Raw genomic sequence first — 26761 nt, 5'->3', positions numbered from 1 at the left:
TATTTTCTTTCATTATAGTTTGAGATGGGTGTCAGATAAAAACATGAGAGCAAGGTTTGCAGAAAATATTATGAGGACATGAGTTTCTTGGCCTAGTCTCAGGTTAACTGGACATACTGGAGTGTATTAATTTTGAGTGGCTGCTATAAAAATTACCACAAAGTTGCTGGCTTATAATGGCAGAGATTTATTCTCACAGTTCTGGAAAAGTCCAAAATCAGTATCACTCTACCAAAATCCAGGTGTCATCAGGACCATATTCCCTCTGGAGGCTATAGGATAGGATTCATTCCTTGCCTCTGTTTCTGGTGGCTGCCTCACTCCTTAGCTTGTGGTCACATCACTCTAATCTCTTCTCCTATGGTCACATTGCCTTCTCTTCTCCATTTGTGTCTGATCTCCCCCTAGCTGTCTCTTGTAAGGACACATGCAATTGCATTGAGGGCCACCAGGCTAATCCAAAATAATCTCCTTATCTCCAGATCCTTAACTTCATCACATCTGTAATGTCCACTCTCACCATCTAAGGTAACAGAGGCAGATCCCAGGGATTAGGATGTGAATGTCTTTGTGGGGAGGGGTATTATTCAGCCAGCCACACAATACAAAATCTGGCTTTTGGAAATTCTCACAGGTATCATTTTCCTGCAATAGTAATGCATCATCTTTAACCTTTTGTACATAAATCTGACATGGACAGTCTCTTCACAATGGAGCCTCAATATTTGCCTCCTCACAAAACTAGCTTTGGTGGAGTCTGTGTGGCCCAGCATGCTTGGGATTATGCACAAAGGAGACTACAGAGGGAGCCCCCGTCTCAGAGAACCATCAGAGAGTTCTAGTGATGGGCTTCTGAATGATGGGCTTCTGCTCAGCCTCCCTCACCACCCCTCCACCTCACCATGTTTAGGATGCCGTGAAGCAGAGGTCAAGAAGAAGAAGAGGTTGATTCTAGGTCTAACTGAGAGCTCCGAGACTGCGGAGTAAGGACAACTAACGGCAGCTTCACAAGTTGGCTTGATAGGGACTCAGGTGACCCAAAGCTGGAGAATTGATGTCCTGTAGCTATAACAATACTACCGAGTGACTTTATATCCTTCATCCAACACCCACTAGTGCTAACATCACACAAACTAAGAATTTGACATTGGCACAACTAAGCTAAAGACTGTATTCACATTTCCCCAGTTTTTCTAATAATGACCTTTTCCTGCCCTAGCACCTAATCCAGGATCCCATATTGTATTTAAGTGTTATATCTTCTTAGTGTTCTTCAATTTGTGACAGCCTCTTTCCTTGTTTTTAATGATATTGACATTTGAAGATTACTGGTCAGGTGTTTTGTAGAATCTCTTTCAATTTGGATTTGTCTGATGCTTTCTCATTATTAGACAGGGATTATAGATTTGGGAGAGGAATATTACAGATATGTAGTCACATGATAACATCACAACATTGCATCATAAGGGAGTGCACATGAGGTTAACAAGACTTATTATGGGTCATGTTCATTAACTTTGGTCACTTGGTTACCATTTTTCTATTTCCCTTGTCTATTCATTAGAGGCAGGCCACTGAATCCAGGAGAGGGGAATCTAGAGGGATGAGTATAAAAGAATGTGTGGGCATATGTTAAAACCACCATATTAATTAACATGTTGGGGACGACACTTTATAACTGTACAAATGATCCATTTCTTCTTAGTTATTAAAGTTATTAGTTATTAATTAGTAATTAAAATTAGTTACACCCACTAATTTTAGCACTCATCATTGGGTCTTATGTGCGGCAATTACCCACAGTGGTGTTGTCACAGTGACTTTTCTATTTCCCTGTGTTTCTTCCACATATGCAATTTGGAATTCTTCAGTAAGAGATTGTCCTTTCTCACATTTTTTATTATTTATTTATTTAATCATTTCATTCTCAGTGTGAGCTTGTGGATTTTCTTTTACAAATTGTTCCAGCCTTAGTCATTGGGGAAGCTCTTTCAGATTGATTCCTCTGTCATTTTGAGATGTGTCCCATTCTTTTTTTTTTTTTTTAACACATCTCGTTACAACATTCTTGTATTGTTTACATCAGGGTCCTAGAACCACCTTTCATTTTTTTAATTGGAGAATAATATTTGGCAACAAACATCTGGGCACTAGTGGTCTTCTAAGTAGACAGAACTATGAAATACATGTATATATACCAACCCATTATTCACGCAGGTATATATTCATTTCTTTACCATTGTATCTATATGTTTAAAAACAATAAATTCATACTGATATCTCCAAACAAGTATTCTTGTATGTTAGAAATATTCTTTAGTTTTGCTCTGAGACTTAAGTTACTTGGAAACAGTTTGATATTTTGAAGTCTCACCCACATAGGCCAGGAGCCAAATTTAGTGAAGCGCTTATTTTGCTTTAATACTGAGGCAAAAGTCACCTGAAACCTCTACTGATTGACCCATGAATTATTAAGTTTCCCATTTTAACTGCAAAAATATATATATATATTTATATATATTTATGCATATATTTTTATATATTTATACATATATTTATTTATATATATATATATATATATATATTACTCTCAGCCCTTTGTGAGCTCCAGGCATTGTTTCCTCTAATCTTGTTGAGTGGCTCTTTCTCAAATCTTAGGGAGTTTCCTCACACATGTACTGCTTACAGCACAGCTGAAGGGTTAAGGGAGACCCTAGGAAGGTCTCCAGGATTCTCTCTGTGCAGCAATCGCCTTTTCAATGCCCTGACATGTGAAATCTAGCTGCTTTGATCTTGTATTTCCAACTCTGACTCAGCTCAGTGAGATCACCCAGCTCTGCTTGGATTCCCCTTTCTGGCCCAGGGCCTGGAAACTCCCTCCAGGTATTAAGACAGTCATAGTTCTCAGCTTGGTTGTTTCCATCCCTCAGAGATCATTGTCTTCTGTTGCCTACTTCCAATGTCTTGACAACCGTTGTTCCACATGTTGTGTGAATGTGTGTGTGGAGGGGGACAGGGTGGGGGGTGGGGTATTAGCTGTTTCAAGCAAGAAGTTAAATGTAATTCCCGTTAATCCATCTTGGTTGGAAGCAGAAGTTTACTCCAGAACCGTATTGAATCTCTTAATGCCAGGGTCTCCAAGAGTTTTAATGGTTATGGACCTTTTTGTCAGTTTTTGGGTATATGGTGTACATTCCATGCAGAGTATATTTCATTCCAAACACATGTGAGACACAGTCTGAAGATTCAATTTTTCTCTCCTAACTTTTCTTTTTTATCTATCACCCAAAGGCCTGACCAAACATCCGGTTTCCAATTACATTTCTGGGTCTTTGGTGTGTAATACTTTTACTTTATAAAGTCTGGGAGCATTTTGAAGCTCCAGGATTAAGGCAAGCAATGTAATTCTGGCTCTTTTCTGTCATCTCTTTCATATGGACATTAAAATCCCAGCTCCAGCTGTGAGGCCTATACTGCTCTGAAAACTTATAGGTCTTTATAATTTTAACTTCCCCTTAATACTCTGCCTATAAGCTCTCGCTTTTTATTTTTTACATAGTAAATTCCTTTTTCTTTTTAGCTTGTCTGTATATTGTTTTGTAGCAGTGGTGTTGTTTTAAATTTTGATGGTAAATAGTGTATCAAATTTAAAAAGGAAAAATTTTAAACAAAGACAAGGCTAATCATGTTTTTCTGCTCTTTCTATATTTTATCTCTCCAAATAACCAGCAAAATATATCACATCTTTTTTTCTTCCTTACCCAAGTGTATAAAACTATATATAAACTTAACAGGGATATTTATTGATTTATTATTTTCTTAAATAATTTTATGTGCCATGGATTATTTTGAAAATATTTTCCCCTTGGAAGTTCATCTTTATCATTCCTACAAGAGAATGGATAAATATGCCTATTTGGCATTCTTTTAACTTTTTTGTACGTATGAAGTGAAGTGCACACACACGTAAAAGTGATAGAATCATACGTTCTGGGTGCATAGCTTTTTTTAGTGCTTCTATAATTGTCAAAAGTATAACTATAATTGAAAGATGAAACTGATGAACTCATTAAAAGGTAACAAGTTCTTTTAATAGAAGAAAAGTATATAATTTTATATGCATAGAGGGACTTACAGACCTCAAGACACACTCTATAATTATAGTACCGCTTGACAAGGGTAAGGGACATTTTATGTTCTCTGTCATTGAAAGGGGCACAGAGTAGGCCCCATTTTATTTTCCAGGTAAGAAACAGAAAAAGAAAAGAGTTGAAGACATATGCAAAATTTCACAATCATCTTGGAACACATAGTCTAAGTCGGATAAGGAATATAGTACATGAGGAGATGATATATGGTGCAATGTTTGCAGGAGAAGTCAATTAGTGGTCCTGATGGGGTTGAAGAATTGCTGCAGAAGTAGTACCAGAGATGAAAAGAGAAGCCCGCATGAGACAATAGGATGCTTGAGGAAGCTATTTGGGGGTAATTCAAATAATTTGTCATTGGAATCTAGAAAAAGAAAGTGGAAATGAATATCTGACACAAGGTGAAGGAAATGATCATTTGAAGTGAGCAACTGAAAAAGCTGAGAAGCCAATATTGATGTTGGAAGTCATCAAAGATGTTGAAAGTTTTAAGGTAGACGAGAAAAGAAATGGCAGAGAAGCCATAACGAAAAGCAGCAAAGGAGATAAGCATCCATGTGCAATGGCTGCACAGTTTTAAGCTCACTCAATCACTTGAAAGCTCCAATCTGTGACACTCACCCTCAAACTTGGACTCAGGCACCCTTGTGAGAAGTGTGTGAGGAATCCCAGGAACCATCACACCCACTGACTTCCTACCAAAAGTTTCCTAATGTGATGCGTCCTTATGACCTGTTCTTGCCTTGCCTAGGGACATGTGGAACACCAAACCTATGTACTTCCTGTGCTAGGGGAGGAGCAAGAAAGGCTGCTGAGAGCTGCTGGGTACTGGAGGAGAAGAGGAAGCACCAGGGTTTCTGCACAGGGAGCGGGTGATTCTGCAGCACTGTGACCAAACCACTAGCACAAAGATACACAGCTGAGTCCCTGGGTTCTGAGGGCTGGATCTTCAGAGTGGCTAAAGTTGCATCAGGCATCTCCGCTGAGAATCGATCCTTGGGCATCCCTGAATCATCTAGAGGAGCCTGGTTGCGGAAGTAAGCCAGCAACTCCAGTCCTTGCATCATGGTCTGTCTGTACCAGAAAACAGTATTGTGACCTAAAATTGGCTGACATCTCATAGTTACTTCTTGTCCCATCTCTGTCACCTTGTGCCTTGGTGTCTGGGTGACTCCAGCATCTATAAGCTCTGTGAAAAGAGATAGAATCTGGGGACAGAATAAGAAACATAATTGGAATCATAACTGGCAATATCCAAAAATGCAGGTGCTTTATTTGTGAGGACTCACCTTCTCCCAGGAGACAAAGAACCACACAGCAGAGGAGCCTGGTGGCCATGGCAGGGTGGGGCAGGTGGAGCCTTCACCTAGATGAGGCCCTTGTGGGCACGAATACAGGAGCTGAGGATTCTAGACCTCTCACCCAGAGTAAAAGGCGGACTGTCAGTGACATCACCATCTCTGTCCCTGCTCAAAGGACCTTCCTGTAAAGGTGAATGCTAAGTCTCTACAGAAGATTGACTGAAATAAATTACAATTACTCTGTGATGTGGTTGGTTCACTCAAAGACTCTAAACATCCCCGTTAGCTGTCACCTCTCCTAGCTGCAGTGCTTCCGTGGCATTGCACATCACATCACCCATTCTGCTTTCTCTGATGCGTCACATATTGATCTGCCTGCTGCATATTGCCACTTAGGTGTGCCATCAGCACCTCAAATTCTGGACATCAATAAATTACTTGTGAAATCTCAAGAACTTTATTGTTCCCCTTACCGGCCATCCTTATATCCCAGACACACAAAATCAAAATGATGTGTTGCTTAGTTAGAGCTTTGCCCCAGATCCCTCCTGGAAGCATCTGGACCACCATGCTCCTCATGCAGAGAACAAGGTGGCTGCCCTGGAAAGAGATAGAACTGTGCAGATTTTATGCCCAGTGAGAGCTGGAGATGGATACTCTCGTGCTCCGTGACTCCCCCAGCCCACAGCACACAGTGTCTTCTGCATTTCTGGAGGACAAGGTCCCATTTCACTTCTCCAGGGTAAGGTTCAAAATTATGTTAATTCTTTGGGCATGGGTGAAAATTGAGCACAGATAAGTAAGAGCTTTGACCTTCCTTGAAAACCACAATAAGGCACTCTCCAGTTAAATGTGATCTTCCTCTTACTTCTAAGAAAGCACTAACAGGTTCCTTTAATGATTAACACTTGAGTCTGTTGTTATAGTAAGTCAACCAATACTCACAAATAAATTCTTTCTGGTGAGGGGGTGAAACTCTAGAAAATGGCCTGCTTTTTAGGGTATAGATAGTAATAAGAATTCTGTTCATAAAGTGGATGTGACACACTAGCTCCATGTCTCTACTGTTGGCACAGAGATTTTTCCTCCAACACCCCAAACAGGGGAGTATGTCAAGTGACAGAGAAACATATGACTGGCAGGGTGAGAAGTTATAACCCTGATATTTTTGTAATGTTAGAGAATCAGCAGTAACCACTCCTTTCTGGTCCTGTGTTTGTTTGTATGTGTGTGTGGTGGTCGGGGGTCTTGTGCTTTCTGCAATCAGGTATCTTCAGACTCCATAGCATCCTGAGATTTGTGGATGGAGAAGGCAAAACCTAGATATAGGGTTTAGGAAGGAAGATGAAAACACAAACATAGAGAAAACACTTTGATTCAAGGCCACAATATTCTAGGATAGGGATTTAAAAAAATTTTTTTTTAGCATATCCAGGACTAACCTCTTCCAGGGTACAGAGTCATGAAACAAACTGTGAGTATATAACAAGAAGAAGAGCACATGAGTGAGGTATCTCTTTCCTCTGTGCTCTGATCTTCAGTGGAAAAAGAAGCCAGAATTTGGGACACCACAGGCCCTGGTAATTTTTCTGATGATATTAATGTATTTGTCGGCTTATGAGGAATGAGGAGCCCTCTGACTTAGACCACAGTTAGGCTGTCCTTCTCAGGCCCTGACTTAAAGCCCCCACCACATCAGCAGGATGGAACCAGGCTAGGTTTAAAGGAAAGCCCATTCCAACAGCTTCCCTGATGTCCTTGAAACCGTTGCTGTCTCAATGATCGGCATTAGCTTATGAAACAAGATTCTTCTGTGTTAATGAAGGCCACTTATTTGAGCAGGAAGAGGCTTCCATGACTAAACTGTCACAGAGATGACCCTGTCCCACTCTCACGCAACATTAATATGTTGAGCATTATAGGGCAGGGTCCTTCTCTACCATAATATTGGCCACGATTGTTGCAGTCTATCTTTGTGCCACCTATGAAAACATTTCTGTGGGTTAGTGAGAGTTAGTTTGGAGGATAAAAGGAGATAGGAATCATGTGTGCTCTTTTACCTGTTCTCTTTCTGACCCAAAAAAACCCCCCTAAAAATTTTTATTGTAATTTGAACTGCATTGTACTAGTGGTATATCAGTGGCTTCTTTGTCTGACAGCCATCCCAAACTTGCCTAAAATCCCAACCTCACTATTAGTCTTAGCCCATTTGCCCAAGTTTAGAAGTCTTTGGGTCCTCCCTTCTCTTTCCAGTGCTTTCTCAGTGCTCAACAAATAGGACTCATGATTCAGGGACCAAGTGTGAGCTTCTTCTTAGTTTCCCACGGCCAGACATTCCTCTCAGCAGCTCTAAAGTGTCAGTGAGTGGTTGTGGCACTGAAGAATCTCCTGGTGGCCAGAAGGACTCAGTCACTAAAAATGAGCCCTTTGTCAAGACCCGAAGTAATATATGCTGTGTTACATTGGCACAGTGGTCATGCGCAGGGGTAACTACTCTTTCTGACCTAAGATTCAAAACACCTGAGAGAAAAATACTCATGTCAGATCAACTGAAGTAGAAATGTGAGCTTTGATTCTGGTAAAGAAGGGGCTGAGCTTTGCAGCTTGTTGGGCTAGCTAGCATTCTCCTGAATCGAATATGCCCTTCCATTACCTTTTCCTTAGCAGACAGGATCCCCTACTGAATAAAGAGTTGGCTCACTATTTTTTTTTTTTTCTTTTTGAGATGGAATTTTGCTCTTGTTGCCCAGGCTGGAGTGCAGTGGCGTGATGTCGGCTCAATGCAGCTTCCACCTCCTGGGTTCAAGTGATTCTCCTGCCTCAGCCTCCCGAGTAGCTGGGATTACAGGCTCGTGCCACCACGCCCAGCTAATTTCTGTATTTTTCGTAGAGATGAGGTTTCACTATGTTAGCCAGGCTGGTCTCTAACTCCTGACTTCAGGTAATCCACCTGCCTCGGCCTCCCAAAGTGCTGGGATTACAAGTGTGAGCCACTGGGCCTGGCCTAGCTTAAGCTGAATTTCTAGAAGTTTGAAATGCTTTATAAATTTGTCCTGTTCTTTCTCAAGCACATGTAGTATTAGCAATATTCACTAGAATTAAATTCCTTCTTAAATTTTATGTTTGTACTTGTCAATAGTCTTTTCAAAATATTCTAGATTTGATCTCTGTGATCTTCTCTATTGAGAGATGTGCAATTAACAATGTCTGGGTCCTCCAAAGCAAGCACTATTAAGATAAATATTGAATATCTTTAATTTCCTTGGTTGAGCAATTGTATCTAAAAGGTATTCTCATTTTTTGTTTGCCTGCTTTTCCTTTAATATGTTCCACCTTTCTTACACTTTCCTAAGAATCATAATTTTAAAAATAATTAGGCAGGCTTCTTTCAAGCACAGGCTAGAGCTGAACATCAAATAATTTGAGAGTCTTCAATTGATGTCTCAGGGCATCTCTTCTCAAAAGTGTCCAAATTGCACGTAACCCTTTATATAGTGTTGATTTTAAGTCATTCCCTAACAAATCCCCAAATCCTGTCTTCCTATGAAAAGTTTATCTAGTCTCCCCTCGGAGATCCTGCATCTTCATTTTTCCTCCATGAAGATTCTTTACATCCAGTTATCTTGCCTGCCTTAGTAACAACCAAAATAAATCTCTCTCTTCTAATAACCCCTTGAGAGCAGTTGACCCTGAGTGCATTTCCTCTTCCCTCTAAAATTGATCTTTCCCAGATATGAGAGCCTCTTCTTTCTTTCTTTTCTTTCTTTTTTTTTTAAATTGGGGGTGAGGTCTCACTCTTTCACCTAGGCTGGAATACAGTAGCATGCCCTTGGCTCACTGCAACCCCTGCCCCCTAGGCTCAAGTGATTTTCCCACCTCAGCCTCCCGAGTAGCTGGGACCACAGGCATGCACCACCAATCCCCAGCTAATTTTTTGTATTTTTAGTTATGATGGGATCTCACCATATTGCCGAGGCTGGTCTCAAACTCCTGAGCTCAAGTGATCCGCCAGAGTGCTGAGATTACAGGTGTGAGCCACCACACCCAGCCGAGAACCTCCTCTTTCTTTCATATGAGAAGTGTAAGTTTTCTAAGAAGTTAGAACTATTCCTGAGGAAGTATTTTTCCTCTTCCATTTTAATGAACCTATATTTTTAATTTTGGTTGTAATAGTTTATAAATGGTTGAAAGGAATCCAGTCCCCAAATTCTTGTGTTTGAATCCCTCTTTCCTCCATTTACAAGCCATGTGACACGAAGAAAATTATGTATCTTCTCTCTGCTTCAGTTTACTCTTCTATAAAATAAGGCATTCTAAGTGGATGCTGAATATTTTCTACTTGGAAAATGAACCCACTTGAAATGCCCAAAACACAGTAAGATTTATATAAGAGCTTTCAATTTTAAATATTCTTCCTTTGCTCCTGTTCTGATGATCAGAAGGAAGTATCACTTGAAAATACTGTAGTGTCTCATCCATTTTCTTAGCAAATTAAAATTCTCTGTGGCAAGTATTCCAAGCACAGGCATTCTTTTAACTATACTCTCAGCTTTTGTAATAATAATGTTGATTGATTTTGAAACTTTGTGTGTACATGCTCTAATTTCTTTCAGAGAGTCCTCCTCATTACATTTTCTTCAATGGATAGAGCCTTGACAGGTGTGCTTACTATCACATACTCTAAATTGTTTCTGTCTAGGAGCTCACTGTTTATGACAGCTCACTCTCTTTAATTTCAAGAGTCTTGGAAATATACATTATCCCATAACAGTCCACCTGATGAGGCAATTCGAATGGTTATCTTCTTTTTTTTTTCTTCGGCTTTTATTTTAAGTTCCAGGGTACCTGTGCAGGAAGTGCAGGTTTGTTACATAGGTAAACATGTGCTATGGTGGTTTGCTGCACAGATCATCCCGTCACACAGGTATCAAGCCAGCATTCATTAGCTTTTCTTGCTCATGCTTTCCCTCCCATTAACCCCCTTCTGACAGGCCCTAGTGTGTCTTGTTCCCTGTGATGTGTCCATGTGTTCTTACCATTCAGCTCCCTCTTATAAGTGAGAACATGCAGTGTTTGGGTTTCTGTTCCCATTAGTTTGCTGAGGATAATGGCTTCCAACTCTATCCATTTCCCTGCAAAGGACATGATCTCATTTTTTTATTATTATTTATTTATTTATTTATTTATTGAGATGGGAGTCTTGCTCTGTTGCCCAGGCTGGAGTGCAGTGGCACGATCTCGGCTCACTGCAAGCTCCGCCTCCCAGGTTCATGCCATTCTCCTGCCTCAGCCTCCCGAGTAGCTGGGACTACAGGCGCCCGCCACCACGCCCGGCTAATGTTTTGTATTTTTAGTAGAGATGGGGTTTCACCATGTTAGCCAGGATGGTCTCAATCTCCTGACCTCGTGATCTGCCTGCCTTGGCCTCCCGAAGTGCTGGGATTACAGGCATGAGCCACCGTGCCTGGCCTGATCTCATTTCTTTTTATGCCAACATATAATTCCATGTTGTATGCACCACATTTTTTTTATCCAGTCTATCACTGATGGGCATTTAGGTTGATTCCGTGTCTTCACTATGGTGAACAGTGCTGCAATGAAAATACACATGCATGTATCTTTATAATAGAATGATTTATATTCCTTTGGGTATATACCCCATAATAGAATAGCTGGCTCAAGTGGTATTTCTGCCTCTAGGTCTTTGAGGAATCGCCACACTGTCTTCCACAATGGTTTAACTCATTTACACTCCCACAACAGTGTAAAAGTGTTCCTTTTTCTCTGCAACCTTACCAGCATCTGTTGTTTTTTGACTCTTTTATAATAGCCATTCTGGCTGGCATAAGATGGAATCTCATTGTGGTTTGATTTGCATTTCTCTAATGATCAGTGATGTTGAGCTATTTTTAAAATGTTTCTTGGCCACATGTATGTCTTCTTTTGATAAGTGTCTGTTCACATCCTTTGCCTAGTTTTTAATGGGGTTGTCTGGTTGTTTTTTTGTTGTAAGTTTGTTTAAGTTCCTTGCAGACTCTGGATATTAGACCTTTCTCAGATAGTTAGATTGCAAAAAAAGTTTCTCCTATTCTACAGGGTGTCTGTTTACTCAGATGATAGCTTATTTTGCTGTGCAGAATCTCTTTAATTTAATTAGATTGCATTTGTCAATGCTTGCTTTTGTTGCAGTTGCTTTTGGTATGTTTGTCATGAAATCTTTGCTTGTGCCTACGTCCTAAATGAGATTGCCTACATTTTCTTCTAGGGTGTTCATAGTTTTGGGTTTTACATGTAAGTCTTTAATCCATCTTGAGTTAATTTTTGTATATGATGTGAGGAAGGAGTCCAGTTTCAATTTTCTGCATTTGGCTAGCCAACTCTCCCAGCACCACTTAGTAAATAGGAAGTCCTTTCCCCATTGCTTGTTTTGTCAGGTTTTTTGAAGATCAGATGGTCGTAGGTGTGTGTAGTATTATTTCTGAGTTCTCTATTCTGTTCCATTGGTCTATGTGTCTGCTCTTGTACCAGCACCATTCTGTTTTGGTTATTGTAGCCTTAAAGTATAGTTTGAAGTCTGGTAGCATGATTCCTCTAGCATTGTTCCTTTTGCTTATGATTGTCTAGCCTATTCAGGCTCTTTTTTGGTTCCATATGAATTTTAAAATAGTTTTTTCCCCTAATTCTGTGAAGAATATCAATGGTAGTTTAATGGGAATAGCATTGAATCTATAAGGTACTTTGTACAGTATGGCCATTTTCACAATATTGATTCTTCCTACCCATGAGCATGGAATGTTTCTTCATTTGTTTGTGTCTTCTCTCACTTCTTTGAGCAGAGGTTTGTAGTGGGCCTTTAGTGCAATACATTTCCCTCTTAACACTGATTTATCTGTCCCAGAGATTCTGGTACATTGTCTCTTTGTTCTCATTAGTTTCATATAACTTCTTGATTTCTGCCTTAATTTTTTTATTTACCCAAGAGTCATTCAGGAGCAGGTTGTTCAATTTCCATGTAGTTGTGTGGTTTAAGTGAGTTTCTTGATCTTGAGTTCTAATTTGATTGAACTGTGATCTGAGAGACTGTCATGATTTCAGTTGTTTTGCATTTGCTGAGGAGTGTTTTACTTCCAAATATGTGATTGATTTGAGTAAGAGCCATATGATGATGAGAAGAGTGTATATTCTGATGTTTTCAGGTGAAGAATTCTATGGATATCTATCAATTCCTCTTAATCCAGAGCTGAATTTGGGTCCTGAATATATTTGTTAATTTTCAGTCTCAATGATGTTTCTAATACCATCAGTGAGGTGTTAAAGTCTCCCACTATTACTGTGTGGGAGTCCAAGTCTTTCTTTGTAGGTCTTTAAGAACTTGCTTTATGAATCTGGGTGCTCCTGTATTGGGTGCATATATATTCAGGATAGTTCTTCCTGTTGAATTGAATCCTTTACCATTATATAATGCCCTTCTTTGTCTTTTTTGTTCTTTGTTGGTTTAAAGTCTGTTTTGTCAGAAACTAAGATTGCAACTCCTGCTTTTTTCTGTTTTCCATTTGGTTGGTAAAATTTCTTCCATCCGTTTATTTTGAGCCTATGTTTGTCTTTGCATGTGAGATGTGTCTCCTGAAGACAGCATATCAGTGAGTCTTGGTTCTTAATTCAGCTTGCAATTCTATATCTTTTAATTGCGGCATTTACCCCATTTACACTTAAAAGTTAGTATTGTTATGTGTAAGTTGGATCCTGTCATTACTATGCTACCTGGTTATTTCACAGACTTGTTTATGTGGTTGCTTCACAGTGTCGCTGGTCTGTGTATTTCAGTGCGTTTTGTAGTGGCTGGTAATGGTTTTTTTCTTTCCATATTTAGTGCTTCCTAGAGGAGCTCTTGCAAGGCAGTCCTGTGGTGACAAATTTCCTAAGTGTTTGCTTGTCTGAAAAGGATCATAATTCTTCTTCACTTATGAAGCTTAGTTTGGTCAGATATGAAATTCTGGGTTGGAGATTCTTTTCTTTAAGAATGTTAAAGAATAGCTTCCAACCACTCTACTTCATAAGGTTTCCATGGACAGGTCTGCTGTTAGTCTGATGGGCTTCTGTTTGTAGGTGGCCTGTCCATTCTCTCTGGCTGCCCTTAACATTTTTTTTTTCATTTCAGCCTTGGAGAATCCGATGATTATGTGTCTTGGGGTTTATCTTCTCATGGAGTATCTTACTGGGGTTCTCTGCATTTCCTGAATTTGAATGTTGGTGTGTCTTGCTAGGTTGGGAAAGATCTTCTGGATCATATCCTGAAGTATGTTTTCTAATTTGGATCCATTATCCTTATCTCTTTTAGGTACCCCAATCAGTCATGGGTTCAGTCTCTTTACATAATCCCAAATTTCTGGGGGGTGTTGTTCATTCTTTTCCCTCTATTCTTGTCTGCCCCTCTTATTTAAGAGAGATAGTGTTCAGACTCTGAGATTCCTTCTTCCACTTGGTCTGTTCTCCCATTGATACTTGTAATTGCATTGTGAAGGTCTTGTGTTGTATTTTTCAGCTCCATTAGGTTGGTTATGTTCCTCTGTAAACTGGTTATTCTGGCTGTCAGGTCCTGTATTGTTTTATCATGATTCTTAGCTTCTTTGCACTGGGTTACAACATGCTTCTTTAGCTCAGCAAAGTTCATTATTACCACCTTCTGAACCCTACTTCTGTCAATTCAACCATTTCAGTCTCAGCTCAATTCTGTGCCCTTGCTGGAGAGGTGTTATAGGCATTTGGAGGAGAAAAGGCACTCTTGCTTTTTAAGTTTTCAACATTTTTGTGTTGATTCTTTCTCATTTTTGTGGGCTTATCTACCTTCAATCTTTGAGGTTGCTGACCTTTGACCTTGGATTTTGTGGGGTCCTTTTCATTGATACTGTTCTTGTTGTTTTCTGTTTTTCTTTTCCTAGTCAGGCCACTTTATTGTAGGGCTGCTGTGGTTTGCTGGAAGTCCACTCCAGACCTTAGTTGCCTCGGTTTTTCCCATACTGGAGGTATCATCAGTGAAGGCTGTGAAACAGCAAAGATGGCAGCCAGCTTCTTCCTCTGGAGGCTCCATCCCTGGGGGGTACTGACCTGTTGCTGGCCAGAACACACCTGTAGGAGGTGGCTGGAAACCCTGTTGGGTGGTCTCATCCAGTTGGGATGAACAGGATCAGGGACCTGATTAAAGAAGCAGTCTGTCTGCTTTTTGGTAGAGCAGATGTGCTGCATTATGGGGAGCCTTTCTCATCCAGACCATTTGGATTCTACAAAGCCGGCAGGCTAGAAGGACTGAGTTGACTGAACTGCAGAGATGGAGGCTGCCCCTCCCTGCCAGGAGCTCCATCCCAGGGAGAGATCAGAGATCTCAATGTAGAACACTGGTTAGAATGGCTGAAGCCTCCACAGGGAGGTCCTGCCCACTGAGAAGGGATGGATCAAGGTCCTGCTTAAAGAAGCAGTCTGGCCATGATCTGGCAAGGCAGCTGTGCTGCATTATGGGGGACCTTTCCTCATCCAGACCATTTGTACTCTCCAAAGCTGGCAGGCTAAAACAGCTAAGTCTACTGGACTGCAGAGTTGTTGGCCACTCCCCTTCCCCAGGAATTCAGACTTATCTCAGGCAGATTCTAGGCTGTTGCAATTGGCTATCTGGAATTCCAAGCTGGGTCTTAACTTGTGAGGTGCTATGGAAGTGGGGCCTGCAGAATGATGCTCCTTGGCTCCCTGGATTCAGCCCCCTTCCTAGGGTTATATGTGGACAGATTTCCCGCCTTGCCAGGGATCCTGGGGCTGGAATGTGTAAAACTCCTGGGTCTCTGTGTGTGCCTGAGCAGCTGCTCTGCTAAGACTCCACGCAGCTCTGTGTACTGGATCCAAGGCCCTGTTGTTGTGGGCTCGTGAGGGGACCTCCTGATCCATGGGTTGCGAAGATCTGTGGGAGAAGAGTCGTTTCCTGGGCAGGGTCACACAATCACTCACTGCTTCCCTTGGCTGGGGGTGGGGGTTCCTTTGGCTCTGTGCTGCTCCTGGTGGGCCATTGTGCCCCACACCCCCTGCTTTTCTTTGTTCTCTGTGGGTTGAGTTGTTTGCCTAGTCAGTCCCAGTGTGAGAACCTGAATATTTCAATTGACAGTGCTAAATTCACTCACCCCGTTTCATTCCTCTCCCTGAGTGCCACAGACCACAGCTGCTTCTAATTGGCCATCTTGTAGACCCTGAATAGTTATCTTCTTACTGTCTGAAAGACTTAATATCAGGTTTGACCCTGCATTAAAAAAAAAAATTGGCCAGGCACTGTGGCTCACGCCTGTAATCCCAGCACTTTGGGATGCTAAAGCGGGTGGATCACCTGAGGTCAGGAGTTGGAGACCAGCCTGACCAACATGGAGAAACCCTGTCTCTACTAAAAAAAAAAAAAAATACAAAATTAGCCAGGCATGGTGGTGCATTCCTGTAATCCCAGCTACTCAGGAGGCTGAGGCAGGAGAATCACTTGAACCCGGGAGGCAGAGGTTGCAGTGAGCCAAGATTGTGCCATTGCACTCCAGCCTGGGCAACAAGAGCAAAACTCCATCTCAAAAAAAAAGAAAAAAATTTCACCAGTGAAGGAGAAGTTTGTAATCATCCAGGATTTGGGAAAATATCCAGACAAGAGTAGCTGGCATTGTGTAGCTAAGTATATGATGGAGAACCCCAAAACTTGCAGCTACACAATGCAAAATACACACTCTGTATTTGGATTGAGGAGCGAACACAGTAATAGGCCTGTCACTAAACCCAAATAAGTCTGTTGGATGTTACTAGTCTATAATTAGAATAATCTACTGGTAATACTAAAAGGACACGTCTATTTTACATGAAAAGTAATTTTCCCTGCATATTACATATTTTGGGAAACGACACTGTTGAATTTGTGCTTCTATGTCCAAGAATGACCAAAGGTTGGTGAGTGAGCCTCAGTAAAGGTCGGTGAATCAGCCTCAGTAAAAGCCAATGACCACACTGGGAAGTGACTCAGCGACACCAGAAATAGTTCATAGGACTCGATATGCAAGCAGGAAATGCAAAGACCATGGTATCTTCAATGCCTAATGTAGTAATATCTCTGCTGGAATTGCAAAAATGTTTAAAGAATTACTAATTCAAGGTGGTAAACTGAGTACCTTCCCATTTAAAAGAATAAAAAATAACAATAAAAAATGCTGAAAACAAGAAAAGATATTTTTCAGAATCAGAAATGTTAAGGGTTTCTGGAGGTCTGAAAGCTGCTGGGAACTGTGTTCATGTGTAAATCAAAATAGAAAACAGAACAAAGACATCAGAGTTGAGTGACACTCTTCATAAAAAGAACAAGCTTGGAATTAGTAATGGTCTATAGGATTATGGTTAGGACAATTTTAAGAAATCGATATTGCTATATAGAGTATATCAATTGACACCTGCACAGTAATGCTGGGTAACAAGCCTCACTCAAATCTCACTGGTTAAAGCAGTAATAATTTATTATTGCTCATGAGTCTATGGGTTAAATAGACAGTTCTGCAAATCTTGAAACAGTCATAATATTCCTTTGTTGGATATTTAGTTTACAAATGTTTTATCCATTGCGGTGGCTTCTTTTTCATCCTCTTAACAAGGTCTTTTACAGATTAAGTTAAAACCGGAGAATTCCCTTATCCTCCTTGCAGGACATGTGACAGGGGGATGGCTCACTTCACTGGTGCCCCAGTGCTCAAACCCCTAGGGGGAGCATGCAGACGGGCAGGTGCAGAGGCCGTGGGGAGTGCTTTTGGGCTCCCACCCGATGGCAGCGTCTAGGACTTACAGTGCACTCTTTCAGCTATGCCGTCTGCAGTCAGCTTGCATTAGTCAACTCAATAGACCCTCTGCTTATTGCAAGGACAGGGGGACAATGTGACAGCCTGAGCTTTTGCCCAGTGTACTGGAAGAATCAGACCATATGTGGGCTGAAAGGTTGAGTGCAAGGTTTTATTAAGTGGTGGAAGTGGCTCTCAGTGAGATAGATGGGGAGCGAGAAGTCGATGGTTGGAGTGAAACGGTGGTTTTTCCCTGCAGTTGGCTGCCCAGTGGCAGGACTCTTCGCCGACTTCTCCTGGCTGAACTCCCTTCGGCATTCGTGTCCTTCCGCCATAGCCGATCTGCCGGTGTCTGCTGCTGTATTCTTCTGCTCCTCTGGACGTCCAGCCTCTTGTGTCTGTGTCCCCTTAAGGTCTCGGGTTTATATGGGCACAGGATGGGAGGCGTGGCGGGCCAAAAGGCAACTTTTTGAGTGCAAAAACAGAAACACCTGTCCTCATTTAGGTCGGTGGGCACAGGCCCGAGGGTGGAGCCCTCACCGGGGATGCCGCCCTGCCCTTCTCTACCGAGCACTTCCCTGCCCCACTCTTGTATCAAAATGTTTTTAATTTGAATGAGGGAAATCTTTCTTGGAAGATTTCAAGTGGTGGGGAATGTGGACTTAAATAGAAGCAAAACATAGCTTAACCTTATTTGAGCTTCTGAACTTCCTCACCTTCGAAAGTATGTAAAAAATAGTTTAATTTCTATAATCTGCATGGTTGTTTTGTTTCTAAAATGTGTATCTATTTTACTGTACTGTGAAAATAGAGTAAATAGAACCATTTCCTGCTTCATAGAGAAAGAAAGCATTCAGTAGTGTCTTGAGTAATTAGAAGTATTGAACAATATGAAGAAGGTAGCAGAAATTACAAGAGCAAATGTATGAACAGGCATTAAATTGTGTAAGACTGTTTTGTAAGGGTATGAAGTGCACTTGATAAAGTAACATTTATCTTACTCAGTAAAGATAAGATATGGTCCAAATGTTTAAAAATTCAAATGCCCTCCCGAGGTGACATTTTTATCTCGTGAACAATGGAGAATTGTTGGATGTGTAAAAATTGAAAAGTGGTTTAGGAAAATGATTGTGTCACTGGTAGAATAATTCAGGCTTCTTGCAGGCCTGACTGGGATACTTGGGACAAGGATGTTCCAAGCAAAGGGAATAGCTTAAGCAAAGGTTCTAAGGCAGAAGTGTGCCTTGTGTATTCGAGGAATGGCCAGAAGGCCACCACTGTGTTGTGAAAAAATAAGCAAGGGAAAGAGGAACAGAGAGGAGGCAAGAAATACAACAGGGAGGGGGATCACCTAGGACCTTGTAGGCCTGTGCAACCTGTAGGCTTTTTTCTTAGTGAAACGGGAAGCTACTGTATGGTTTAGTGGAAGAGTGACAACATCTAACCTAAAGGATCACTCTGACTTCTGTGTTGACAGTAGACCCTGAGTTGGTGGCTAGAATGAGGGAGGCCAAGATTAGAAGTAGAGGAACCTAAGAGGAGGCTATGACAACTATAGAAGATAAATCGAATGAGTCCCCACAGGGATTTTTAGTGCCCCTCCCAACTCTGCCATTCATAGGAACCTACAGGGAGTTGGATTTAATCGGAGTTGATGTTATAGTCTTAAATCTTAAAATATAATTAAAAGAATGTAAGAATAAAAGCATAAGAGTTTAAAAGTTGTGGGCTCTCAGGGGGCTGCTGCTGGGCTGCTGGGCCTCTCTTTGTGGATTTTGTCTCCTGAGGCCTGGAGCAGGAGGAACTTCAGTCCATCCTGGCCTCCATGACAGCCCACGGTTAGGTGCACCAGGGTTTGCCAATGTCGTCTTGTGCTGTTCCACCCTTGGCTCCAGCAGAGCTGCTGCCCCACTGTCCCAGAAAAGCCTGAGCCTATAGTTTAGGTAGGATGCCACATCTGCATCCTCAAGACCTGTTATCCATGCAGGAAAAGATGTTGGGAAAGGCCATTTTGCCAGCAGGGGTGAGGGGAGGGACAGAGAATCTATTTTTAATAAATAACATCCTAGAAACACCAAAAAAATTAAAAAAATAAAAGTTATGGGCTCTATGAACTGGAGAGGTCAGAGAAATAGAAGAATTATAGGAGTTACTGAAATAGACAGAAGGGAGGTAGTGGTAGAACGACAGGACAATTTAAATAGAAATATTGAAAGATCCTTGTTGTTCCTTAATGGTCTATAATCATGGAAACAAGTCTGAAAATGATTAGAGGGGAAAAAGACTCAGGGTATATGAAGTCAAGAAACTTAGAAGCCTCGCGAGTGAATAAATTGTCTGTGATGGAATAGTATTAAGAATGATGACTGGATTAGTAGCAGGCAGAAGGATTAAAAAAAGAAAATTTCTGAAGGTAATAAGGTAGGTACAACAGGAAGGGTAATATTATAAAGTAATATGTACAAAGCAGCTGGGCTTTAAAGTAGGAGGGACAAAATGATCTGGAAGCGCAGGGAGGAATTCTGCACTATTTCTGTCTTAAAAGTCAGGATCCCTATACATCAAAAAAAAAAAAAAAAATAGAATGACAAAGTGAAATTTGGCACATGGCAGAACTCCAACAAACCTCAATTGCCTTGGGCACTCAAAATATAGGGACCATTCACCTCACTTGTCAATGCTACCATGATAGGGATTTAGAAGGAATCAGTATGTAAATATGAATATCAAAGAGAAATTATAACCACTCAGAATGGATTGCAGGTATTGTATAGAAACTTCTCATATAAATAAGAAGAAAAATGTAAATTTGTGTGTTAAGGACATATAATCAGAAAGGAAACAGGGCAACAGAAGACTGGACATGCCTGTCTGCTTTTAGATACCCCAGTGTGAGTCCTTACCAGGAGGCCTCATCAGTGCTCTGTGAGCGTGCACAGCTTTTAGCCAGCACCCGGCTCATCTTATGCAGAATAGAGACAAATGGATCCTTAGATTCCAGGCCAGGTAGCTTACATCTAATGTACTAACCTACTTGCTCTAGCCACATTTGAGACACTCTTTAGGAGTAGTGAAAAATCCCGAAGTAAATGTAAAGTTGAAATTGACATTATAAAGGAATGTCCACAATCATAGTAAAGAACTTTCTTTTACAATCTAGAAAACATGTGAGGGAAATTTCTGTTTGCAACTTAGAGTTAGGGAGAATGAAGAGGGTCTCATAGTTCAGAAAATGCAGACTTTCTCGGGAGGTCCCACCATTCTCATGGGATGGCAAATGCAGGAGGGCAGTGAAATCTCCAGCGTGGGTAGCCAAGGTTTATCTTACTCCTATGTGTTTTGAGCAGAGACAATTTTTGAGGAATCCTCAAAACCCATTTCGTAATCCTCAAATCAACATAAGGTTTCCTATGTTGATACCTTCTCATTTTCTATCTTTATGACAACCCAAAACCACTTTTTTCTCATGGGGAAGGAGGAACAGGAAAGACTTTGCCCTGGACTCCTGGGAGGTAGAAGGAGAAGGGGAAACACTAGGGTTTCTGCACAGGAAAGGGGCGATTCTGCAGCGCTGTGGCTAAACTGCTGGCACAGAAGTACACAGCTGAATCCCTGGGTTCTGAGGGCTGGATCTTCAGAGTGGAGAATGATGCATTAGGCATCTTGGCTGAGAATCGATCCTTGGGCATCCCTGAATCATCCATCACAGCCTTGTTGTTAAAGTAAATCAGCAACTCCAGTTGCTGCATCATGGTCTGTCTGTACCAGAAAAGGTAGTCGTGTCCTGAAATTGGTTTACATCTCAGAGTCACTTCTTTTCCCATCTCTGTCACCTCGTGCCGGGGTGACTGGATAACTCCAGCATCTGTGTGCTCTATGAAAGAAGACAGAATTGAGGGTCAAAATAAGGAAAATATAAGAGATCATCCATGAAGAAGCCCAGCATGATGTTGGTAAATGTTCTGAAGACTCACTTGCTACCAGGATACAAAGGGACACACAGCAGAGGGTCCAGCAGCCCATGGCAGTGTGAGAGCAGATGTGGAATATTCCAGACCAGGGCCTCTGTGAGCATGAGCAAAGAAATGAATTTTGTGACATTTTATCCCCACAGAATGCATCTGTCAGTGACATCACTGAATGGGCCACCACCCCCAACTTCTTTAAGAGGAGGCTGCATCTCTGGGAGATGAATAAGGCAGGAATTAACTCAACTATAATTGGTCTGAGATAGACATGCACACTTGCAGAGGCTCCCTGAAGATTTGTTTCGATATTATCAATTCACAGTACCTTCTCCATAACATGCCTTACCTAGGAGCCTGCCAACTATATACATCTCCTCAAATTGCAAGTATTTAAAGATGAACTCATTGTCTTATTGCAAGCCAGCTTCTCTGCAAACTCTCCTCTTCCTCTCACTGGTGGCTTGGTGCTTCTAGTCCTCTATGTGTACCTAAATTATCCCTCAGTGAGTTAGGAGTTAGGCATCTGAGAAGATGCATGTCAACTGCATTGTTAGGGATAGAGGAACTGAGCTGACGCCCTGAGAACTGATTATATTTGAAGCTCTTCTCTGTAGTAAAAAAACCTGGGTTTATTTATCCTTGAAACATATTGAATTCCCAAAGCCCATGGAATGGAACTTCTCTCAATTCTCTATTCCCACAATAAAACAGAGGATAAGATTGTCTTATTTTGAAGATTTGCAGCTACAATGTTATAGTCTTGAATTCAATCATATTACTACCCCTAGAAAAGTTCAATGTTTTTTCATCATTAACACCTGGGCTTTCCTCCCGCCCCCCGCCCCCCTTAACCCCACTTCTCCAAACCTACTTCCTCCCAGAGATTATGGAAAGCTGAGAAAAACATTTGTTTTTTGAGTTGGTCAATTAAGTTACTTGCCATAAAAGGGCATATTTTTGCTCTTGGCATAGAGGCATGCTTCTGAGTCCCCTGCAGTCGAAAGCACTTACCAATGTTAAAGGGCATTAGTTCGCAGACTAGCTTGTGTTACCGGAGGGGCCTATTTCCCTGTGGGCTCTATCCTTTTGCAGGGTCTGTTGGACCCGGGATATAAAACTGTGGTCATAATTCTGTCTTCAAACATTTAATTACTTACCACTCCCTGTAACCAGGTAGCAAGTGTGGCAGGCAGCATGACAACCTCTCAAAGATGTCCGTGTCTAATTCCCAGAAACTGGGAACGTGTTAAATTATCTGGCAAGGGGAGAAAGGAATGTTCCAAATGGAATGAAGGTTGGTTGTCAGCTGGCCTTAATATAGGGAGCGTGTCCTGGATTTTCCAGGTGGGCCCAATGTAATCACAAGGGTCCTAAAATGTGGAAGAGGAGGGATGAAGAGTGAGTGTCAGAGTGCGTGTCAGAGTGAGCAAAGGCTCACAGTCCTTCTTGGCTTTGAAGATTGAATGGGGCCATGAGCCAAGGAACACTGGTGGCCTCTAGAAGTTGAAAAGGAGAGAAAAACAGTTCTCCCCGAGAGCCTCGGGATGGAATGCAGCCCTGCCAACACCTGGATTTTATCCCAGTTTTGGACTTCCGACCTCCAGAACTGTAAGATAATAAGTTTTTGTTGTTGTGAACCACCAACTTAGTGGTACTTTGTGTCAATAGAAACTGAATACCTTCTAGTAGCCATGGGACCGATGGGTGAGAGGCAGAAGCCAGATACAAAATACAGGTAGAGACAGATGCATGATCACATGGGAGGAATTTAAAATCAGGCTAAGGGAAGCCTATAATGCAGCTGGGCTTTAGATAAGGGGGAAGGAAAATGATCTGGAAGCAGCAGGGAGGAATTCTGCACCATTTTCATCTTGAAAGTCAGGACACCCTACATCAAAAAAAGAAAAAAAAAAGAAAAGAAAAATAGGAGAATGACAAAGTGGAATTTGGCTTATGACAGAACTCAAAAAAACCTCAACTGCCTTGGGCACTCAAAATACAGGGATCTTTTGCCTCACTTGTCAATGATACCATGATGGGATTTAGAAGGAATATGAATATCAAAGAGAAATTATAACCACTCAGAATGGATTGCAGGTATTGTATAGAAACTTCTCATATAAATAAGAAGAAAAATGTAAATTTGTGTGTTAAGGACATATAATCAGAAAGGAAACAGGGCAACAGAAGACTGGACATGCCTGTCTGCTTTTAGATACCCCAGTGTGGGTCCCTACCAGGAGGCCTCATCAGTGCTCTGTTAGTGTGCACAGCCTTTAGCCAGCACCCGGCTCATCTTATGCAGAATAGAGACAAATGGATCCTTAGATTCCAGGCCAGGTAGCTTACATCTAATGTACTAAACTACTTGCTCTAGCCACATTTGAGACACTCTTTAGGAGTAGTGAAAAATCCCGAAGTAAATGTAAAGTTGAAATTGGCATTGTAAAGGAATGTCCACAATCATAGTAAAGAACTTTCTTTTACAATCTAGAAAACATGTGAGGGAAATTTCTATTTGCAACTTAGAGTTAGGAGAGAATGAAGAGGGCCTCATAGTTCAGAAAATGCAGCCTTTCTCGGGAGGTCCCACCATTCTCATGGGATGGCAAATGCAGGAGGGCAGGGAAATCTCCAGCGTGGGTAGCCAAGGTTTATCTTACTCCTATGTGTTTTGAGCAGAGACAATTTTTGAGGAATCCTCAAAACCCCTTTCATAATCCTCAAATCAACATAAGGTTTCCTATGTTGATACCTTCTCATTTTCTGTCTTTGTCACAACCCAAAACCACTTTTTTCTCATAGGGAGGGAGGAACAGGAAAGACTTTGCCCCGGACTCCTGGGAGGTAGAAGGAGAAGGGGAAACACTAGGGTTTCTGCACAGGAAAGGGGCGATTCTGCAGCGCTGTGGCTAAACTGCTGGCACAGAAGTACACAGCTGAGTCCCTGGGTTCTGAGGGCTGGATCTTCAGAGTGGAGAATGATGCATTAGGCATCTTAGCTGAGAATCGATCCTTGGGCATCCCTGAATCATCCATCACAGCCTTGTTGTTAAAGTAAATCAGCAACTCCAGTCCCTGCATCATGGTCTGTCTGTACCAGAAAAGGTCCTCGTGTCCTGAAATTGGTTTACATCTCAGAGTCACTTCTTTTCCCATCTCTGTCACCTCATGCCGGGGTGACTGGATAACTCCAGCATCTGTGTGCTCTATGAAAGAAGACAGAATTGGGCATCAGAATAAGGAAAATATAAGAGATCATCCATGCAGAAGCCCAGCATGACGGTGGTAAATGTTCTGAAGACTCACTTGCTACCAGGATACAAAGGGACACACAGAAGAGGGTCCAGGAGTCCATACCAGAGTGAGAGCAGATGTGGAATATTCCAGACCTGGCCCTCTGTGAGCATAAGCAAAGAAATGAATTTTGTGACATTTTATCCCCACAGAATGCATCTGTCAGTGACATCACTGAATAGGCCACCACCCCCAACTTCTTTAAGAGGAGGCTGCATCTCTGGGAGATGAATGAGGCAGGAATTAACTCAACTATAATTGGTCTGAGATAGACATGCACACTTGCAGAGGCTTCTTGAAGATTTGTTTTGATATTATCAATTCACAGTACCTTCTCCATAACATGCCTTACCTAGGAGCCTGCCAACTATATACATCTCCTCAAATTGCAAGTATTTAAAGATGAACTCATTGTCTTATTGCAAGCCAGCTTCTCTGCAAACTCTTCTCTTCCTCTCACTGGTGGCTTGGTGCTTCTAGTCCTCTATGTGTACCTAAATTATCCATCAGTGAGTTAGAAGTTAGGCATCTGAGAAGATGCATGTCAACCGCATTGTTACGGATAGAGGAACTGAGCTGATGCCCTAAGACCTGATTATATTTGAAGCTCTTCTCTGCAGTGAAAAACCTGGGTTTATGTATCCTTGAACCATATTAGATTCCCAAAGCCCATGGAATGGAATCTCTGTCACATTCTCCATTCTCACAATAAAACAGAAGATAAGATTGTCTTATTCTTGAAGATTTGCAGCTAAAATGTTCTAGTCTTGAATTAAATCTTATTACTACCCCTAGAAAAGTTCAATGTTTTTTCATCATTAACACCTGGCCTTTTCCCTGTAACCCCACTTCTCCAAACCTACTTCGTCTCAGAGATTATGGAAAGCTGAGAGAAAGATGTGATTTTTGCATTGCTCAATTAAGTTACTTGCCATAAAAGGGCATATTTTTGCTCTTGGCACAGAGGTATGCCTCTGACTCCCCTGCAGTCAAAACCACTTGCCAATGTTAAAGGGCATTAGTTTGCAGACTAGCTTGTATTACCGGAGGGACCCATATACCTGTGGGCACTATCCTTTTGCAGGGTCTGTTGAACCCAGGAAATAAAACTGTGGTCATAATTCTGTCTTCAAAAATTTAATTGTTTACCACTCCCTGTAACCAGGTAGCAAGTGTGGCAGGCAGCATGATAACCTCCCAAAGAGCTCCATGTCTAATTCCCAGAAACTGGGAATGTGTTAAATTATGTGGCAAGGGGAGAAAGGAATGTTCCAAATGGAATGAAGGTTGGTAATCCCCTGGCCTTAATATAGGGAGCGTGTCCTGGATTTTCCAGGTGGGCCTAATGTAATCACAAGGGTTCTAAAATGTGGAAGGGGGAGATGAAGAGTGAGCGTCAGAGTGATGAAGAGTGAGCGTCAGAGTGATGCAGAGTGAGCAAAGGCTCAGCCAGTCCTTGTTGACTTTGAAGATTGAATGGGGCCATGAGCCAAGGAATGCTAGTGGCCTCTAGAAGTTGAAAAGGAGAGAAAAACAGTTCTCCCTTAGAACCTCAGGAAGGAATGCAGCCCTGCCAACCCCTGGATTTCATCCCAGTTTTGGACTTCTGACCTGCAGAACTGTAAGATAATAAGTTTTAGTTGCTGCAAGCCACGAAGTTAGTGGTAATTTGTATCAATAGAAACTGAATACCTTCTAGTAGCCATGGGACCGATGGGTGAGAGGCAGAAGCCAGATACAAAATACAGGTAGAGACAGATCCATGATCACATGGAAGGAATTTAAAATCAGGCTAAAGGAAGCCTATAATGCAGCTGGGCTTTAGAGAAGGAGGAAGGAAAATGATCTGGAAGCAGCAGGGAGGAATTCTGCACTATTTTCATCTTGAAAGTCAGAACCCCTGTACGTCAAAAAAAAAGGAGAATGATAAAGTGGAACTTGGCTTATGGCAGAACTCCAACAAACCTCAATGGCCTTGGGCACTCAAAATACAGGGATCTTTTGCCTCAGTTTTCAGTGATACCATGATAGGGATTTAGAAGGAATCAGTATGTAAATATGAATATCAAAGAGAAATTATAACCACTCAGAATGGATTGCAGGTATTGTATAGAAACTTCTCATATGAATAAGAAAAATGTAAATTTGTGTGTTAAGGACATATAATCAGAAAGGAAACAGGGCAACAGAAAACTGGACATGCTTGTCTGCTTTTA

At 41.6% G+C, this 26761-nt stretch overlaps 2 gene segments (V, D, J or C); both read right to left on the bottom strand.

Moving 5' to 3' along the window:
- The window catches only part of LOC100935916 (T cell receptor beta constant 1-like), a 288343-nt gene that overhangs the window by 251642 nt on the left and 9940 nt on the right, over nt 1–26761 (bottom strand).
- LOC129060499 (T cell receptor beta variable 12-4-like) lies at nt 19181–24098 on the bottom strand. The segment is given in 3 exon segments: nt 19181–21154; nt 21255–21345; nt 22406–24098. Coding segments are annotated over 3 exon segments (471 nt in total).

Source organism: Pongo abelii, chromosome 6 (assembly GCF_028885655.2).
Source record: "Pongo abelii isolate AG06213 chromosome 6, NHGRI_mPonAbe1-v2.0_pri, whole genome shotgun sequence".
Lineage (NCBI taxonomy): Eukaryota > Metazoa > Chordata > Mammalia > Primates > Hominidae > Pongo > Pongo abelii.
The sequence above is the reverse complement of the archived record's forward strand: the minus strand, read 5'-3'. Positions and strand labels throughout refer to the sequence as shown.